General features: G+C 37.7%; 1 protein-coding gene across 10 annotated transcripts in view; it reads right to left on the reverse strand.

Moving 5' to 3' along the window:
• Positions 1–22238, reverse strand: part of LOC131431397 (uncharacterized) — a 232589-nt gene that overhangs the window by 53539 nt on the left and 156812 nt on the right. For 4 of the 10 annotated variants that reach the window (XM_058597081.1, XM_058597082.1, XM_058597083.1 and 1 more), the window contains one exon: positions 14675–15131. The exons of the other annotated variants lie outside the window; for them this stretch is intronic. In XM_058597081.1, the coding sequence (XP_058453064.1) occupies positions 14675–14746 (72 nt within the window). In that variant the 5' untranslated portion in view covers positions 14747–15131. Of the gene's footprint in view, positions 1–14674; positions 15132–22238 lie in introns of those variants that run through there. 10 annotated transcript variants of the gene reach the window in all.

Consider the following 22238-nt stretch of genomic DNA (forward strand, 5'->3'; position numbering starts at 1 on the left):
CATCTAACTGCTATATCAATAGCTAAATTGTTAGCACTAAGAAAAAGATGCATCTTTTTGGATTCATTCCTAGAATAAAGTAGATAAAACAAAACCGCTTACGTTCGGGACAGAAGTAACCAAGTACAGTATTGTGTAGTGAATAATAGAGCGACCTCGAAATGAGTGAACCAAACGAACAAAAGCTACCGCCGACACGAAAGAATACAATTGTTGTTGACTTCAGACAGTGCAATATTCGACCTTCGATACGAGAACTTGAAGGTTTGCTTATGGAGCAAATGCATCTTGACATTAAACGTGTGCATTTATTTCAATGTAATAAGAAAAATAATGTTGTTTATATCCAGTTCTATAAAGAGTTGGATGCAATTCAATTCGCTAAAGACAATAATAATGCGCACTATGTGGAGCATGAAAATATCAAGTACAACATTCCAGTATATATGGAAGATAGTTTTATAGAAGTGCGTGTGCATGATCTTCCCTCAAACGTCATTGATCCTTATATTCGCAAAACTATATCCCAATACGGAGATTCTCTTTATCGAAAAAGAAAAGTGGAAGAATTTTTTCCCCGGTATTCTAAATGGCGTACGTTTGTTACGCATGCGCTTGAGGAGGCTCATACCTTCTTATGTGACATTCGGTCAGGATACAAGAATCCCGTGCAAATCACTTGTTACCTATGACAATCAGATGGGCACATTTCAATATAGCCAAAAAGCTGTTCACTGCGGTAAGCCATGTGATAAACTGGACAAGGAGACAACTACACCAAAGGACAACGGTGCTTCCTTCACACCAACCCCAAGCAATCCCAGTACACCTGTGACAGTCACCAACAACAGTGAAGCATCCCCTTCAACGAAACCATCCAACGTATCCTCTATAGAACAAAGTACACCAGCTGCAGTTAACAACTTACCATCCAACCAACCATAAGCTGCAAACAATGTACAACAAGACGCATCTACAGCAACTAGCAACGAAATCAACAACAATACCACCGATGCGGCAATTAATGACGAGACGAACCGCGAACAAACTGCCCCTCAATCCTCGCAGGAGGAAAATGGAAGCTCCTCTCCCCCTAGAAAAAGGGTGACAACGAGATCCAATACAAAAAAAAATATCTAAGAACTCAGCTAAATCGGTCACGTAAAGCTTGTACGCAAATAGGCCTGAATAAAATATCTTTTAAATAAAAAAAATCTCTACAAAAGATAGGCCGACTGGAATCTCAAAGCATTTGTAATAATAAATCAAACCATTATTGATGAATTGATTTATTTGTGTTATTTATTTCGTTTTGACGAAAAGTCATCATAATCATAGGTTCCCATAGTTTTCAATAGTTTCTTCTTTAGCATGGTCGTAGAAATGGTCAATCTGGATTTGATGAAATATAACTTGTGTTCCGGAATTTGTCTGCTGTCGTTTAAGCTTGATAAACGTTTCGTCATCCATGGCATTACTGGATGTGTTAACGTTTATCAAACTTAAACGTAAAAAAGCATTTGCTTTTTGAGTAAATATGCCGATGTATACACTATACAATTTGTTAGATAGTATTTTACGTAAGTAAAGAATATCTTTTGGAGACACTCGTTTCAGTAGAAGTGAATAGTCATGGTGGTTACAGTGATGAAAACCTATGTTTTTTTCTCTTTGCTAACTTCAGATATCTTGGCAAATAGCCCACATACTTATAAAGTTTCCCAGTAAATATGAACATATTAGGAGTTGCCAGTTGTCGTATGTTCGGACACTGACTCGAAGGGATCCTTAGTGCCAGTAGCACTAACCTAGCAGCGGTTATGAACGCTATATTCAGCGGCGAAATCTGTTGTAACAGAAAGTCAAATTGCACAAAAGGAATGTAATACCGAGATATTGTTGACTCGACGAATCGCTACCAATTTCTACTAACATTTATTTCAAATACATTCTTTAAAATGTTGTCAGCTACCATGTCGCCAAGAATTCTACAACACATGGAAATGAAAACATTATAGTTTGAAGTTGATCATTCAAGCATAGTTATTCCTGTGATGTGACCTTCGCTTTTCTTCCTTAAATTCGGATAACTTGCCAAATCGCCAACATATTTGTAGATGATTTGAGTAAATTTCAAATAACTCGAACTATCCATCTTTGTTAAGCTCAACGAGACAAAATTTGAACTCGTGATTCGACAAAAATCCATTTGAATGAGTTTCATCGTCTTTTAACAGAGATCCGTTTGAAGTTTAATGCATAGAGCACTGATCTTTAAACCACTTGTCGTATGTTTGAGCTCCGGATCGGCAAGATTTTTAGTGTCAATATGATAGTATTACTATCGATACAATAATTTTTATGCTGAAAATCGGCTGCAAAGTCTATTGAAACAAAATTATTATTCTGTCAAGGTGTGAACGGAGATATTTTTCGATTCGCCAAACAGTACTGGAAATCTTTGGTGGGACGTTTTTTTTTTGGTTCCCTTTTTCGATGGTAACGTCGAGAATTTAAAACTGGGGCTAATTTCTCAGCATATAGCAGACAAAAATGTAGCCAAATGACACAAGCACTATTATCGAACGCGGCCTGCGCGTTGGAAAAATCACATTATGTTTTCTGATTATGATTATAAATTGAAATTTCACGTGACAATTAAAAAACTAATGACAACTTCATGTTGGTTCGTTGGGTTGGGATTCTATAAGAAATAAAGAATATAAAGCTAACAACAGCTCAAAAACTTATTAAATGCTTATCGCAAAAAAACAGTGATAAACATTAACAGGAGGTCACAATGAGATGCTCACTAATAAGTATCGAGAACTATCACCCACCTTTTCCCTATCAATATATATCAAGCTGAAAAAATACAAATAAACGTCGATTGATTGCCATCCTTAAGAAATTGAAAGTCCTCTGCAATGTTTGAATCTATTTTATGCAAACACTGCATTGCCGGTTTGGCGGTTCAATGCATAGGACACTGGTCTTACAAGCCAGTTGTCGTATGTTCCAGCCCCGACCTGGAAGGATTCTTAGTGTCAGTAGGATCCATAGTACTAGCCATGCAATGATTCTGTACGCTAAGAATCGGCTGCGAAGTCTGTTGAAACAGAAAGGTCAAATTCCACAAAAGGAATGTAATGCCAAGACTTTGCTACTGTATTGAGGTGGGGCCGGTTGATGGAACAAGATTTGCTCCGTATACGGAATGGGTTATCATAATCCAAGTTATCACCCACTCAAATCAGGGATTATAGTAATTTATAATTGTTAATGTTAGTTGATTGGTTAAAAATGTTTCTTAATAAAAATAGTTCAATTACATGAAAATTATAAAGCACATACTAAAATAAATGGAGTTCATTCTAGAATTACCTTTTACTAAGAGGTTTGAATAAATATTTTAGTAGAAAATTCCATCATGGAATAATGGGATGCGTAAAAAACACAATTCCGCAACCTACCCTACAGAACTTGTAAATGCGCAGTTTGAAATTCTCCACGGCTCACCCGTTTTTGCCGTCACTTGATCAACCGTATGGTGCCATTCATATGTTACGAAATCAACAGAACTGAACCGCTGTGTCGGGCATTTATTCTCGTGACCTCACTCTTGAGAGAATCTCGCGCATGCCTGCTCAAGGATGCGCCTTTGCACCCCGCCCCCAATAACGACTCGTGTGCATCAGTATGTATCAGCGAGTCGATCGGATTGATTCAATGAAGTGAGGATCAATAGCGCATCAAGAGATCGCGCTACAACAGATGATGCTGTTTGATGAGTTGCCCCGCGCAAACATTGAGGATACATCAAAGAGATACTTTGCTGATGGTAGCATTCGGTGTACGTACAAGTTCGCGTTTGTGTTATTATGATAATTACGCTAATTGATTGATCGGGTCCTGCTTCGGATCTGATAAGTACAGACCAGCGGTGTTTGCAAATAGTGGGATAGCCAAATATGGTCGGGATTTGAACATGACAACCGTTCAGAACGTTGAATCGCGTAGCAAAGTTGTTTATGGGTCAGTTTTCCATAGGACTATCAATCAGATCTTGTGAATGTGGCTATCAATCAACTGTCAGCGGAGATTAGGTCGTGGGAATTTTTCAATCAAATCTGTTTCGAAATCTGTTGTTTTTATCTGATTTTATTAATGGGGCGATGACAGACGGACACAACGGCAGAGTTAAGGATAAAGGTACACTATCCCCATGGGAAATGGTAGTTGGACAAATTAAGTTGTGATTTCTTTCAACGTAGCTTTCGTAAAATGCATTAAGTATTTGTTGCGTTCAATTGCAATATCATAGAACATTTATTAATACACTTTTACTTTGACATAATATATAAGGTTACATGATATATTGTCGGAGCATATTATTTATGCATGTACTTTGTGTTACCAAGCAAACTAAGTAATAAATAAATATTCATGCTTCTCAAGAACACATCAATGAAAAATATGGACGGTACGTAAAAACAATGGTTCAATGAAAAGTAAAAAATGAATATTTTATTGAAACAAAATATTAACGCTACTTGAACAAATAGCTTCTCCTTACTTGAGTATGCATTTTATTCCAGTCCGATAATTACCTGTGGGCGCAATACTTTCAAAATGTGCCTTATTTTTCTCGATTCGAACGCAAAGTGACTCAGACAGCTTAATTATCCAGCCAGAGAAGCCTCTGAAAAGCAGTACATCGATGGCTACTTTGTTGGAAGATAGGTTTTGCCTTCGTGTCGGCATCACACTTCCTCTGCTGCATCGAGTTAATGGTTACAAAACGATTCAATGGTGAAGGTAACCGCTTCGACATGCAAAGTAAAATCCCTTCCTTTTTCGTGTTGAGATCTACTTGAGTGTCTTCTGGTTCAGGTAGTTTAAAAAACATTTTGGGATGGAGCCTTAAAAAGAATCGGTAACTCTGATACAATCGAACAATTACAAAGTAACGTACATGTACTGTTACTACACCGGAAATATTCTCAATGTGGTCATTTTTTTCATTTATATGAACCACAATTGTATCATCAGAATACCTATAGCCTCACAACTGAACCAACTGCATGGTGATATTCAATAAAACCGAACTAGTATTTCATGTACTGAGCTCTATTGAATGAATCTAGACACTGAACAGCGAGTGAGAGATGGACTATGTATTCAAACATTCCACCACATATTTCCCTCTTCCGCATTACATAATTTGGAATCCGGTGTTATTCATAAAACATTCAGAAAGTTTTTGGCAAATTGGTATCCAGTGTACTGCGTCCGACATTTGGCTTTCTTTTATGTCCGCCAGACTGCAGGAAGTCATTTTGAATAGATAACCTCTCCTTTTCATTATCGGGACACCACACCATTGCCGCCGACGGCATTCATGAGTTACGTGAGCATATTTCTAGCTAGCTAGCTCAGAAATAAAGTTGAGAGTCGTGATTCCGTAATCCAAGTAGCATTTAAAACGTACCGTGAATCGTGATAAATCAAGCTAAATTATATTTTTTGACCTAGCGTAATGTGACTATCGTTTTAATTTATTTGCTTCTAGCAATGGAAATTTTTATTAGTCTAGCTCAGCCCGGAAAGAACTGAGTGTTCAGTTTTCCATAAAAGAAAAACATGTACCAGTCTACCGCTCTTCTCTGTAGTGGAAGGAGACTTTTATACAGCTTTGAAAGCAAAATTAACCGAATCAGCCATGTGTCACAACCTTGACATCCCTCTGAAGCAGATTTTTTTTATTCTGCAGTCTTTGCCTTCCACGTTATGTGTTTAAATGTGATGTTTTCTCTGCATCAACTTGAGAAGATTGAAGATGTTGTTCTTAATTCGAGATCAAACAAACTGGTACAATTGCAGCTTTCGAACCGCTATAGATGATGGAATACCAGGAAAGCTACATATAACCGATACATACCAGGGGGAGTAGTGAGATTAATTATTAGATTATTAGCGTTGATGTAACATAGTAAGTATCTTAGATCAGCAGAGTCTGAGTGAAGTTGAGGATATAACCTCTTTATCAAGGTAGTAGAGTTGTACCTTATGTCTGTCTAGCGATTTATGAGGAATTGTAATGGTGTTGTTTACTACGAGCTACTTTAAAAGTGATGGTTTGTGCACCCAATCCCTCAGTGTATTTCCAAAACTTATATATTTTAAGGTTTAACACGTCGGTCAATAAGTCCCCAGATTGAAAGACAGATGACACGACGGTCAATAAGTCCCCAGTTTGACAGACAGATGACGCTACTAATTAAAAATTCCTTTAACGTTCAATAGAGACATCCTTCATACAAAATTTCGATTCATTGCGGTATTAGTTAGTGTGCTTTCAGCAATGCTCTACTGGCCTCTACTCTAAGCTACCGTATACACCATATTTGCAAGATTTAGCCCTCAGCAATTATTTTCTGTTCTCAGGTTTAAAAGAAGAATTATTAGGTCATTGCTGACTGAAGTGTTTTTGTAGGCTTAGGAAAAAACATGTTATAAAAGTTATTGTGGAAAAATTTGACCTCCGTTGGAACAATTGTATTGTTATACAAGATGAATATCGAAATTTAGAAAAAACGAATGACGTTTCATTTGTCAAACCGGGAAATTTTTGACCAATTTATTATGAATATCTCCCAAGGCAAGCCAGTTGTCTTATGTTCGAGCCCCGACCTGGGGGTTCTTAGTATCAGTAGGATCGTAGAACCAGCCATACAATGGTTCTGTACACTCTGAATCGGCTGCGTAGTCTGCTTAAACAGAAGGTCAAATTCCACAACTGGAATGGATTACCAGGGCTTTGATTTTATCTAACGTTTAGATTTTTAGAATCACTGTGAATGTCTAATATCATTCGACTCAGTTCGACGTGTATGTGTGTGTGTGTGTGTATGTGTGTGTGTGTGTGTGTGTGTGTGTGTGTGTGTGTGTGTGTGTGTGTGTGTGTGTGTGTGTGTGTGTGTGTGTGTGTGTGTGTGTGTGTGTGTGTGTGTGTGTGTGTGTGTGTGTGTGTGTGTGTGTATTTATGTGTGTTTGTAACAACAATGCTCAGTCGATTTTCTAGGAGATGGATAGACTGATTTCCACAAACTAAGATTCAAATGAAAGGTCTCTTAGTCCCATATGTTCCTATTGAGTTTTACCCGGATCGAGCTTCCGGTTCGAAAGTAACGGGGTTAAAATGTGCAAAAAAGTTAAGAAAAAGTGCACTCGATTTTCTCAGAGATCGCTCAACCGATTTTCTTCAACTTAGATTCAAATTAAAGGTCTTGTAGTCCCATAGCGTACTTTTAAATTTCATCTAGATTCGACTTCTGCCCCTGGAGTTACGGTGCAAAATTTTTAAAATAACTAAAAAATACACTCGAGATTCTCAGAGACAGCTCATCCAATTTTCACAAGCTTAGGTTCAACTGAAAGGTCTTACAATCCCATATAACGCTACCAAATTTTAATCGGACCCGACTTCCGGTTCCGAAATTACAGGCTGATATGTATAAAAATTTCATTTTCAGGAGCGTGTTTTTATAGATGACACGGAAAAATCAAGCCAAATACATTCTAATAGCCGTATAAATCTTCAATTAGGCCGGTATGGTATATACCATATATGTTCAGTTTGAGTATCATCGTTCCTAGTTCCGGAAGTGCCGAAAAAGTGCTCGTGTCCTCCAAACCAGAAATCAATCAAATTTCTCAGAAACGCAAAACCGATCTTCGCAAACTCAGATTCAAATGGAAAGTATTATGTTTCCATAAATTAATGTAGAATTTTATCCAGATCCGACTTCCGATTCCGAAAATACAGGGTACAGTGTATGAAATTGCCACCTGTCATATAAAGCGATAATGCAAAAAACGTATTCTAAATTCAAAACTGTTTTAATTTATAGGTTACGCTAGTTGCTGACAAAATGAACTGATTCCAGATATGCCGGTTCTCAGCTCCCGATTCCGAAAGTACCTGAAATAGTCACTTACGGCTCCGAAACAACAGGGTGAGATGTGTTTAAAATTTAAACAGTCAGTACATAAAAACATTAAACTAAGAAAGCCGTCAATACTTATCTTAAACCATCATTTAGAACCAAAAAGGAAAAACCTGTTTTAATCCACCTAGTGGTGTAATGATGCCTTTCTCATATCAATCATACTATCATGTATAATACTGTGGTATTCTTCAAAATAATTTTCTTTGATTCTTAAAAGAATAACCGAAATCGGTTTTTTTTACCGTCTACTGATAAAAACTTTCAATTGGAAAACATTTGAGGTCGATTTAGAAAATTTTTTAAGGTTTTTCCTCATTTTCAGTGATGGTATACAATGTTTAACCCACTTTACCCTATATTTCCGGATCCGGAAATCGGATCCGCATGAAATTCAGGAATTACATATGGGACCACAGGACCTTTCATTTGAATCTAAGTTTGTGAAAATCGGTCGCGTCATCTATGAGAAAAGTTAGAACATATTTTTTTTTGCACATTTTACCCCATAACTCCCGAACCGGAAGTCAGATCCAAATAATATTCAGGAATGTTTTATGCGACCTCAAGACCTTTCATTTGAATCTAAGTTTGTGAAAATCGGTTCAGCCATCTCCGAGAAAAGTTAGTGCAAAAAAACGTTACATACACACATACGCACATACACACACACACACACACACACACACACACACACACACACACACACACACACACACACACACACACACACACACACACACACACACACACACAGACAGACATTTTGCGTACTCGACGAATTGAGTCGAATGGTATATGACACTCGGCCCTCCGGGCCTCGGTTCAAAAGTCGGTTTTCACAGTGATTGCATAACCTTTCTATATGAGAAAAGCAAAATCAAAGAATTTCTATTTACTTGAGTTGGAATTAAAAATATATGCTCAAACAAACTTTTTTGTTCCTATTTATTGGATGTACAACTTTGCTTCCGCCGTTTTTTCCAAAATTTAAAGCTTTATTGCGAAAAAGTGCTTACAGATGTATTATTCAAAGTATTGTCCGTCACTAGCGACAACTTTCTCCCATCTTTCCGGAAATTTTCGGATCCCGGCTCGAAAAAAGGAGTCCTTTTTTGACGCTATCCATGAAGCAATCCATTTTTTCAACTCTTCGAAGGATTGAAAATGTTGATCTGACAGGCTGTGTGCCATTGAATGGAATAGGTGGAAGTCAGAAGGGGCGACATCTGGGGAATACAACGGGTGGGGCAAGACTTCCCATTAAAGCGTTTCCATGTACTTTTTGACCACTTTTGCGACGTGAGGCCGAGCATTTTCGTGTTGGAGGATGACTTGGCCATGTCGCTCTTGATACTGTGGCCGCTTTTCTTTTAGTGCGCGACTAAGGCGCATCAGTTGCGTTCGGTAGCGATCTCCTGTGATGGTTTCACCCGGTTTTAAGAGCTTTTTCTCTTCCACCATCATGTTTGTCTTCGACATCGAAATCACCAACGTTGAAACCACTCCCGACACGTTCTTTTACTCGGAGCAGCATCACCGTAAGTTTCTGAAAGCATTCGATGCGCTTCAGTTGCATTTTTTGGAATTGTAACAGAAAAGTAAAACTTCCCGCAAATGGCGAGAATTGGGCACATAAACAGACATTTTCGAGCGTGAATAATACGAAAACAAGAACAACTGTCACTGAAACGGCGATGACAATTCGTTAGGCACTGTACACACTCACTTTAAAGGCATTATCATCTATGTATTTTAATCAGCCTCAGCCGGTACAGCCACCTATCGGAAAACGGCGGAAGCAAAGTTGTACACCTGATAATAAACATGAGTTATGTGAGAAAGGCATCATTACACCACTAGGTGGATAAAAACAGGTTTTTTTTTATTAACAACCGAACCGATAGAGTACAGCATTTTAATGCCAAAAACAGTATTTTATTCTATCAGATTAAAATATGATTTCTCTTGAGTGGCTCAATTTGTAGAGCAGAAACGGCTCGGAAAACGTCTCAGAAATGCGAGTCAAATCGCTTCAGATATGGCGTTTATCCATCTACCGCTATGGTGTTTATCCATCTACCATTCGATTGAATTTTTATTTGATATCCAGTTATATTTTGGGCAAAATTAAAACAAAATCTCTAATTGATCACTTAAAGACAATATTTAATGAAGGATGATACTTCTCCTTTCCGAATATACTGATTAGAACCATTGATAGTAAATAAAAAATGCTCCAAATTTGTTTGCTTGAATATCATTGATAAAGTTTTAAATACATTCAAAAAACAAGTTAAAACTTAAGGTTTTAGTTTCTTAACTAGTTACTGCTACCAAGCGAAAATACAGAAACAGCTTCTAGAAGCTTACACAATGAATCAACTGCAGTGAGAACGTAAACCGAAAAAAAACTACATGCCGTGCTCTTGTTACAGTAAAGAACTGTGTGAACAGAAACCCAAGAATTACAGTTAAAATGTGCTGCTTGTGAAACTCAGCCACAACTACCATCAATTGTCGAAATGACTCAGGTGAAGGAACTCCCGATCGTTCCGCCGCCATTGCGGCAACCGAAAATGTCAGTGCGCACCGTAATCAGTTGGGTGGAGTGTTAGTAGGCGGAAAGTGTGTACCTGCGCTTCGGCTAATTCCATGCTAAGCTTCGCGCCCCTTCAATGCCGACTTGGAGAAGTTTGTTGTTCCCGACAATCGGTGGCGACCATCACAGTGAATGCATGCCGGAAAAATTAATATTAATTTTATGAGTTGTGGGTGGGTTATCTGTTTTCTTCGCAATTCACAACTCGATTACTACGTTACAAAGCAATACTCATACATAAAAGACGAAAAAAATATAACCGTTGAAGCGTATTGAGTTTTTTTGCATTTTCTGAGCATTACACAGCTTGCGATTTGCATAAGTTTACGGTACACACTATGAGTGTAGTTGCACAGAACACCTCCCGCCACCTCGTTTCGCTGAAACCATATACAGGAAGGAACTGATGAACGTGCACATTCACCGATACAGGAACACGCCGACAGAAAGTCTAGTCAACGATGCTCACTGAGCTTGAAAAATTAGCTTCGCATAAAAAATGTTCTTGCCAGCTTCGACCTTCAGACACTGTTGAGCTCTAACACAGCATCACATCGCACTGAAGAAAGCACTGGAAGAAATTCTTCACTCCAGAGTGGATTGCAGAGAAGCGACGATTCCAAGAGTGTGCTCAGATTATACGTGACCAACATGATGTTGAAGCGGGGAAAGGAACGAACAAGCCAACTGTGGGAAATATTTGTCTTATTACGGATTTTATAAAAATTTGCATACCTCTTGGTGCTGACAGTGGGGAAAGGAAAAGTTAAATGTCTCACATTCCTGTACGACCGGCAATGGAACTTTAAGAAGCAGCAAGTGTGTCGCATGTCATTTTGATAGATAAATTTGTTTACCGCAACATTTACAGAAAAGAATATAATACGCGTTAGGCACAAACATTTTTCATGCTTAACCATTTTATAGACCATTTCAGTTGGACAAGAATTTTTTTATTCCTACATTCATACTGACAGCAGTAGCTTTTTTATGTACGCAATGATCTTTGAATTCCTAATGAAAGTACACAGTCCAAGTATCGAAATCAGATCATTGCACCTGTCGATAAATAAATCTGCTAACAGTGAAAATATGTTAATTTAACCTCTGTCTTTTGAATGATTTTGAAACGCACTGTTTTAATTTGGACTGTAATAAAATTCCTTTTTGAGAAAAACCTTTAAGCATGTATCTTTTGATCAATAATTTCACTGTTCGTGATTACTTAGTATGTTCCGAACTGTGCACTTAGACAGACTCAAATGAATTTCGTGTTGAGGTAGGAACTAGCACACAGCACAAACTTCGTTGGTCGGGTGAAAGGGCACTTATAGATCGAGTGCGAGTAAAATGGAAACCCGGGTGAAAGTATTTCCTGGCATCTGCTATCTGATCAGCTGAGATTCCGTTTAACACATGAACGGTTGATCGATCCATGCATAGCAGAATTTTAGCTGATTTGTCAGCTTTTATTCGGATCGGGAAAATATTGACAGCAGTTTGTTACGGAATATTTTCTCCTTCAATGCTGAAAATTTCGTAACGATTTAATTTGTTAACTGCTTGAAACGGGAACCGAAAACCGAAAACTATTTTTTTAAGACTCACTTAGAGAATCCGACACGGTTCGGTTCGAAAATCGCGAATTCGTTGAAATTGGTTAAATCGTTCGTGTTCAGTGTTCTCGAACATTTCCGATGACGGTAGAATCACAAAAAGCGTCGTACAGGAACTAAAAATCGAAAGCTGCATTTAAAGGTGCTGAAAACGCTTATTGCAAACCAAGGGCAGATCGTCCTCGAGAAGAATTTTCCTTTTCTCTTGCCAGTAAGCAACAGCATCTAGGAAGACGAGTACGTAAATATTATAATGAAGATGAATTATTGGTAACTTCTCGGCCAAAAGTTCTAAAAAAGCCATTGGTCGAGCTGATGTCCCTACCCATTCGTTTTTGCCGATGAATTCGCAAAAAAAAAGTTTACGATCTATCAAGGTATTTGCAGTCCCAAATTTTCGTGACAAACAAGACTATGTATTCCGAAATGTACAAGCAGGGGTGCATAGAAAAGGGTATTCGTTAATACACTAAAGCTCACAATGGTCCTATAAAATTTAGCAAGCTGTCAATAATGCGGTATCGGGACAACGGAGTGGATTGTTTGCTTTAATTTATCCATTTTGTGAAAAATATTGGGCAATTGTCAATTAGAAGTTGATTGCAGAATTGTTTTCCGTATTCCTCGATAGTTAGGAAAGACAGAATTGTTAACTCTCGGAACTCTTGATACTCCGATAAATAAATAAAACAAAATGTTCCGAAAGTTCCTGATTCGAAATTGTATTCGATTGTTGAACACGAGTCTAATTTATATCATATATTAAATTAAATTATTTTGAATATACGTTTGATTTATATACTTATGAACGACATGATGATTTCATAACATCAATTTTGCAGTTACTTGAGATTCTTGTAAAGTGAAACACGTATACTGGATTTCAGTTCAAGTTCAAGAATTTAGAAAACCTCAAGGCTATGTTAGCGACTTTAGCAATTTCCTTCAAAAAACGGCAGCCTCAGGCCTATAATACAAACGAATGTGGCTTACTATCCGACGTGCCGGAATGTTTTTGATCGGTTAGTGGAACGAACTAAGTAGTATTAAATCACATATTAAACCACATAATCTGAAAAAATCTCTGCTATTTCACCACTAGTGTCACGAAATCGTAACTGACATAGATACTAGTGTTCCGGAGTGCTATTTATAACCTTCATCAGTGTATCAACCCGTGCATACGCGCTACCATTTAGCCACTCTGAACTTGTGATAGACACAGCTCTAAAACACGTTTAGACATGGTAGAACGTACATCGAACATGGTCTACATCCTGGCCGTTTCGACCGTACCATACATCTAAACATCTTCTCTGTTCATCAAACACTAGTCTTTTCACTCTATACCTATTTTCCGCTCAAGCACTGAGTAGGAGAGTGCATTTATAATCGTTTGTCACCTTCTCTACTGGTGCCAGTAGTTGGCTGGATATCGTCAGCGACAGACCCTATGAATGTTGTATTGATAGTCTGCCCTTTCCTACCAGAAGTAGATTGTTACGGAAAATCAAACCGCAATTGTTTTCAACGATTTATTAATTTTTTGTTGTTGTTTAGACGTAAAGCCGCCATAACTAAGTTCAGTTTTTGCAATAAATGAATGAAAAACTTAACAGAGAAGATGGTTTTTTGGAAAAAGATACGCTCAGAGACAGAACTCGAACCTGCGTACTTATGTATTCCGTGCATACGCGCTACCATTTCGCCACTCTCAACCTTGTGATAGACACAGTTCTAAAACACGGTTAGACATGGAATGTTTCCACTCAGTCATTGCAAAAATGTTGATAATCTATTTGATCATGACATTCTAAAAGAAATATTGTTGTTTCTAAAACTTATTGTAAAATGGACTTATTGTCACCTTTTCAGCGAAATTATTTCATTCTTTAACAAATAAACATATTTGCATGAAAATTTCACAGATCACAATACAACAAAATAAACTCAAACTTATTGTATAAGAAATACGAAAAATTGTTTTTTTTTTCATTATTATTTTACAACTTTTGAAACCAATCAATTTTTTTCCAAAATTCTAGACCGCTGAAGAATCGGGAAAAAATATCATACAACAATAAAACATCGTAGAAACTAAATCAGTGGAACAATGTGAGAGCCAGTTATTATGTTCAAACCTATGGCCGAAAGTATGACTCGCAGCGTGGTGTTTTCACATGCGCCTGGAGTAGAGAAGTGCGCATTTGTTAACGCTCATTGAATCTTCCAACTGTTGCTGTTACAGGAAATGTTCCTAATATTTCATTATTTTAAACTGAACAAACAAGCAATTCTAAATATAGTTTCTAAAACAATTGTATGTAAACTCATTCAAAAACAGCGAGATTCCATTCGAGTATGGGCAGTAATGTTTAATCAACATATTACCGAAATTACCACACGCCAATTTTCACACTAAATAAAAGCTCGTAAAACAAACAAACCTGATAAGCAGCCACCTCATCACTGTTATATATATGCAGGGGTGACGAATTCCTTGGAGCGAACATTTTCATGAGTTTTGTTCCACGTTAACACAACCCATACACATTAATTGGCTCGAAAGCCCGTTCACATCAACGTAGTCTTATTCTGTCACTCGCGCTGCGTTATCAATTTTGATCACGAACTGGTTTTCCAACATCGCTTGCATCATTATTTGTCGCCTTCGCACTTGCACTTTTCTTCGACAATCTTCTAGGCGCTTGCAAACTGGAAGAGCTGGAAGTTGGTCAACCGCTTCAATCTACTTTTACACTTTTACTTTTTTTTCTGGCACCTGATCCTTGTGTGTGCGCTTTCACTACGACCGGTTACGATTCAATTCCATCCAATTATGTCACAGAGTAGTCTACGGCGAGAATTTCCGATATCTTCTTTTCTTATACGGAGGAGTATTTTCTTTCGATAGAGACTAGTAATTAGTAATCAGTAAATAATCTATTGACAGAGATTGAATCATGGTAGGAAAATTTACTAACTTTTCATATAATAAATCACAATTATAACTCCCTCTACTCTGCTAAAAGTAGAAAAATGTATTCTTTGGAAAACGACTTGTTTTTACTAATACAAAATCAATCAAATTAATTGGAATTGGTGGGTGGGCCACAACATTGATAAATCGATCGATAATTTACGTAGGACGATGTTTTGGGAAAATGTTCGCGAAAAAAATGAATTTTTGCCACGGTACCAACACTCGACTAAGAAGACAAAATTTCCAGTCATAAATATTCCGATTTCATATCTCTGACAAATATGAAACTGCTCAGAGAACCAATATCTAATTATCTACTCCACCCATGAAGTGTTTACCTATAAGCAGTTGCAGACTATTACGACAGACACAGATTTTATTTCAGCTTGCTCTTTCCTTTTATGAACCAAACAGATGTGGGTGGCGGTCAGTTTGTTCACATGATGAATGGTCAATATCAGCCTCGTCCAATCGGAAGTTTTAAAATTGAAAACAATATGCGAAGTGATCTTCTGCCGGTCCGATTCCGACCTGGTTAAAGCAAGCACAAAGAAACTGCTTCAAAGTCAACCAGCAGTCTATATCGAGGGACAAAATCTACCGGGCTGGCAGCGTGAGCACAATTTTTTCCACTGAATCTAAATACTTTACAGGGTGGTCAGTGAAGCTGAAGAGAGTTTTTGTTAAAAGATATCGTACGCTCTTATGTTTAGTGTTTATTATTGCATGACCAGTTAAGATTTCATAGTTTTATGACCTAATTAAGAACCAACATTTCAAATTTCTCAAAAACAATCGCAATACTTCCATTTCCCACATGATTGTTTGAATCACCCTGTTAACGACAAAATGAGTGTCGCAATTGTAGCGGAATCGTATTCCAGTTGGTACAGAATGCGATCCGTATCGGCTTTGCATTGGTGAATTAATTCCACACTTTTTGTGCGACTCAATCGCCACCCAGTGTAGGGCAAATTTGTAACTCCCACGGCGGTAATTCATTGCGCGGGTGCTGAACGCTGAGTTCATTGAGATGTTTGTTTCTCCCATTTAAAAATTCTGCGACTGTACGGTAAGTTAGCTTTCGGCAAGGTTGTACAGTTTTACGCTTCTTGAGCTGGCAAATGTGTAATGATTCCCAAAGTGATATCCTAACTCGGTAGCACTCTTAAAGCATGAGTAACCATTTTGCAGTTTCAAAGTTTGGTTTTCACTTTTTCAACTTCCCAATGCGAAACTATAGACAGCAGATAAAGTTTATAGACTTAGTTCAAGTTGTTCGGAAAACTTTAAGTGCGAATTGTAATAGAAGATAAAAGTTGGACTGAAAATGTTATTCCTTAGGATGAGGTTCATGCACGTGAATCCGAATAGTCCTACTTGGAATGGGTTATTTATGTGTAGCTCAACAAGTACAAATGCAACAGCTTGCAAAATTACTTAAACAGAGATTTGAATCTTTAAGCGGTTGTTTGGATTGTTTTTTCAAGGATTGCAGTTCCCAAGCAACCATTACTAATGTGACCAAGTTTCAATCGCATTATATCGACGGATGTGCATGTTTCTAGCTTCGAGAGCAGTGGCATTGGAGCATTTGACACAAATCGATACATGAATTTTCAAAAAATTGGCCAATTTGAATTTGAAGCATTTTCTTTTATTGTGCAGAAAAAACTACACACTTCTCATTTAGAAGATGTGTTTGATTTAGATATATGCTCTTCGGTTGTGAAAATGGTTTCAAAGCAAGAAAATTAATTATTGGTGCCTCAGCCTCTTCGTCCGAAATGTCGGAAGTAAGATAGAGGTGTCTAGCAGAAAAACGATCTGGATTGTCGACTTACAAGAACTTTGTGACTCTAAGACGTAACAATAACTAAAGAAGTTGGTCTTTATCGCGACCAAATTAACACCATTAACATCATTGTGCAGAAGTGGCTTGGAAAATTTTCTCACGCAACTTTTGTTCTGCTTTGTATTGGGCGGATTGGGTAAATGACCATTACGGAAAAATCCCATGGAGGAAATTTGGCTAACCCCTAAATGACCATACCTGCATCGGCCAGAAATAGTCGAAAACACGTTTTCGTTCGGCACGTCAGAAAAGACATTGCACTTCGTTGCAAAACAAAAAGTGTTCTGTAAGTAGCAGAAACTTTACGTCTGCTTAGCGGTTCAAATTGAACTGCCGAGTTTAGCACTAAGCAGTTCAATTTGAACTGCTCTGCACTGATGAGTCAAAGACGAAACGTAAAAATAATGAAAACGGTTATGTGCCCTAGCACAAAATTTGGCTAACCCCTAAATGACATACATAAATTTCTAAACCGATATGTAAAAATGAAGTAAATTCTTAGTGGAAAGTGAATTTATTCAGAATTTGTGCGTATTTGAAAGCGATTATGCGTAATAATGTTTTACGTGGAACAGTGAAGTGAATTTCGAATGTTGCACTCTAATTGTATATGTCCAATAATGTTTTTTGTATCTTCCAACCTTCCGGGCTGCGCCGTCTGTTTGTACTATTTGCATTCGGTTTTTGTTTCCGAGTGCTCAAAGTTTTCAGTGAGATAGTCGATTTCGCGAAGTCGAATGAAGAAAATAGCGATTTAGAAGAAACGTTTTCAAAAAGAATTTTACGTTTTGTTCATGTCTTTTTCTCCAATACAACATCGTATTTATACGTGCCAATATAGAAAAGACAACCGCGACTGAAAAATTCTTTTCGGTAGTAGTGTGCCATCTAGTGGCTAGTAGTAATTAAGGTGTTAACGTTTATTCGGTGACAGTGCGCCATATAGCTGCAAATTGCAGAAGCCAATTCAACCATTTATGTTAGTTAGTAAATAACGTTTTATTTCTCTAATTCAACTAAAAAAATAGCCATTTTAACAAATATTTTATTATTATTAAGGATATGAGAATTAAAAAATCTAAATTAGCAAAAGTAAGATTTATTTAGTTGTCTCAAAAAATAATTAACTAAAATCAGAAAATCAACTAATTTTTTCGCCAAAATGCTGATTTTGGTCTTTCCGTGTAAGTTTACCGCCACTTAACATTAGACAAATAAGTTGCCGTTTTAGAAATCTGATTCACAAGCAAGATTGTAGGAAGAAAAAAAGTTGAGAAATTATCATATGAGAGAGTTTTTATTGTGGCAGTGAAAGATAACTTGCTATCAATAATAGACCTTGATAATGATCGGCAATTCTGATTAAAATGGATGTCCAAAATTTTTCTGTGCTTTTTTTACATCAGATGTGAAAAGAAATTTACATTCTCTCTCACAGTATGTCTAGACATAGCTATGTTCAGTCCCAATCCAGTTTCAGCATAACTGATCAAGTTGCAGATTAAATCAAGATATATTCAAACGAAAATCTGCAAACCTTATTTTTTGTACCTGAGTTAACGGCATTCAATTTCTCGTATTCATAGAAAAATATATTCGCCCTGAACTATTCAGAACAACCACTTTCCATTAGACAGGCCTAGTTTCGAGAGCTACAAAACCGGATTTTCATTCCATATTCCAGCCGTATCACATAGTATGACCAACAACCAATCGACCGGGCCCACAGAGGCTACAGACTCTCCACACAGAGGGCGTCGTATTCTCTGTTACAAGTCCAGCAGATCATTTGCGAACCATATTAGGACCGACTCGTTTCACTTTACCTAATTCAGATGCAGCAATAGTAATAGCCAATTCGAATGTCCAGGACCCGGTTCCGTTGACAATTTTTTAAACTAGAAGATTTATGGCGATGACATTATAAATGCTTGCAATGATAACTCTAATGTGTTTGTCCCATTTATGGATCGCTTGAATGTGATTACGTGATAAAACGTTACTTCAATAAACTAGTTATTTGTTATTGACAGCGAACTGACGAGGTATAAGTTATTCTACTTTCCCACGAGAGCCAGCGGACCGAATAATTGTATCCCCTGAACTGCCAACGTCTACAATCATCGACGTACGTCAAGGCTTCGGCAAATGAACGGACGCTACTACCAATTGAGACAAATTGTTTCGATTTTTCTGAATAAAAAAAAACTTTACAACTCACCACTAATGGCAGCACTTCGGTACCGCTGCCGAGGGAGTATACAGTAAGGTAGTCAATCGAAAGCTTGCGTGCACATTGTTTACATTCGTGACGTTTCTCTCATTTAGCCACACGTACAAACTGAACTGCAGCAGCAGCAGGGCCTAGGGGCAGTTATGTAAATAGAAAGTCTTCGATTGGACGTGAAAAATGAATTGACGGTGTGCCTTTTTTGTCCTCTCTCGTCGGTTTTACCTAATACGATAGATTATTGCGCTGGCGCAGTGGTTTCGTTTTGGATTGGGTACCGGCAGGCAGTTGATGAAAACAAACCTCCACAGGGAGCACCAATAGCCTTCAAAAGGTATAACACGATATGCTGAAAACTAGATGAATGAAAGTGGATTTGTAAATTATTAGCTTTCAATAATTTACAATCGTTTTGACATTATATAGTATAACAAAATGTCTAGGCCGTTATTTTGAGACAGACAGTAAAACATAACGGATGTTGGATGAAAACCAGAATGAAGATACTAAAAACATCACTTGTGTTTCGCACTTTCGTCCACTCGAGTTCGTCGCTTATTGTTTATCGCAGTCTTTTTGAATTCACGCTGGAAACCGGTTCAAAAATAGTTAGAACCGCCTCTTTAACTGATTGCTATTTAAAGCATTTCTAGACATAACCATAGTTCTCCACGCAATAGTTCCCAACATAAGCTGCAATAAACTGACCCCGCAGCAAGATCCCAACACTTCATAGTAAACCGGATTTGCGGTTGAAAGAAAGAAAAAATACAGCCGCTCCGAAAGTCAATCCATCGTTGGCCGTGTTTGCCCGGTTCCGGTATATTTTTCACTTCCCATCAACATACAGCACACACCATTATAAATGAACGAAAAACAAAAATATTGGTCACGTCTTAGCCCTTACGGTGTAGATCAGTGTGTCGTATCGTCGTCGGCTTCACTTTGTGGTCAGTTTTTTTTCGTGGTGTCTCCATCGCGTCTTGATTTGGTGGTGGTCGCAGTCCTCAATGGCCCACAAACCGAGTTTCCGATTCAGACCGGTTCTATTTCTGTGGCTTCACTCGGTAGACGTTGAATCGATACCAGAAAACGATCCAATTTACTGATAATTTAACAACCAAACACTAGACGGGTTTCTTTGTTATGTGACTGATCAGGACTAGAGATTACTGTTGTGCTGATCGGTTTCTATCGTCAACGTTTCAAAACCGGAGCAAATATTTACAACCTAAAATCAAATCAAGCAAGGCAGGGAACAATTTATGACTCGTTAAAACTTTTCAATTACTTAGCATTAATATCTCACTTTATAGCTCTTTCTCGAGTTAAATGTATCACGACCTGTGCGACTCTTGGCAAACAACGAAGGTCTACGACTAGGGGGCCAAATATGTCATTTAATGGGCCGTCGCCGTCACATGGCTAAACAAAGAGTGGCGGCTTTTGCCACTTTGAAGTGCCATATTCGGTAAGCCCTCAGATATCGAGACCAACGAATGAATGTAGACGAATGGATGTCGCAAAAGCTTGATCTAATGAATATATGCTAAAAGTCGACGGTGATCGGAATGGTGAAGATCGAATCTGTCGTTGTTGAATTCTCGAGGTGCCAATTCGAAATCGAAATTTAATTAAATTAAAAAAAACACATCAGTATTCTGATTCTAGGAATGCACAGCAATAGAATGCAGTTGTTTTAACCGATAAAGAATCAAAAGCTTCAAACAAGGGATTAATTAGCACGAGATTTACGCGTGTGGCAATAACTAATTAGTTAGATTAATTGTATTGTAGCAAATCATGTTATACGATTTTGATCAATGAATTAACACTTGATTGCGATTGGATGTCGCCTGATTTTGCAATTCAGGAGACAGAGAGTAGATATTAAATTTAAACGAATAGCATGTTCCTAATATCGTGATTATTTTTTCGTGATATCTATGGTCGGATGAGTCATCGTACTTCTGTAAAGTAGGTGGAACATCAACATTTCCTCTCTTCGATATCCTTTATCCCACCCTACAATAAATGGTGGCAATTATGCTACTGAAATGTTCAATCTGGGTTGGAGTGACAATAATTTCAAAATACCATTTCCCAAGCAGCTTTCGTTTGCCCATCTGGACAATACAAAATGATATTAGGGTACAATCAGCAAAAACCAGTGTCACCACGCAATTCGACAGCATGTTCTTCGGTATTTTAAAACAGAACACTAGATGATGAAGAAACACTACATGAACAATTTCCTAAATTAAGAACCGAAAAGGTGAAAATATCAGGACCAAATTATTCCGATTTCGAAGAAACTTTGCACACATCTTCAGTATGGCGAACCATGGTTTTGCAAGAATGGACAGACCAATTCGACTCAAGGCTGATCTTGAAAAAAGAACGAATGCGTTTTTATTGCATCAGTCCTAAGTAGATTAATCTTTCAATAGAAGTAAAACAAATGTTTTGTCACAGATCACCTGTGCACCTCGTCCAACTCAGTCGAAAACTCCTGAAGGTCGGGGCGGCCGAACAAAAGAACAATAAAATATAGTGAACGATTAGACGATTTCGAACAAGCAACCAGACGAACAAAAAGTACTGATGCTTCCGCGACCAAGGTCAAACGGTGCAGTATTTGTCTTTGGGATCAAGAAATACAAGTGTTTTAAGAAGCAACTGTATCTCGATCAGAAAAAAAGTGCATGAGATTCAGTTCAACAAAACTAATAACATAATATACATTGAATTCTCTTCTCAACACAAAACATCAATATGCACTATGTTGGACATGGAAACTGGTCACGTACTAATATTGTCAAAAAGCTGTTCACTGCGTCATGCCCTGCCAGAAACTTGACTAGAAGATATCTAAACACAAGGACAATCTACAGGCTACTTCTACACTGGTCCAAACCAATTCCAGTATTTTTTTTTTATTAT

Source organism: Malaya genurostris, chromosome 2, assembly GCF_030247185.1.
Source record: "Malaya genurostris strain Urasoe2022 chromosome 2, Malgen_1.1, whole genome shotgun sequence".
Lineage (NCBI taxonomy): Eukaryota > Metazoa > Arthropoda > Insecta > Diptera > Culicidae > Malaya > Malaya genurostris.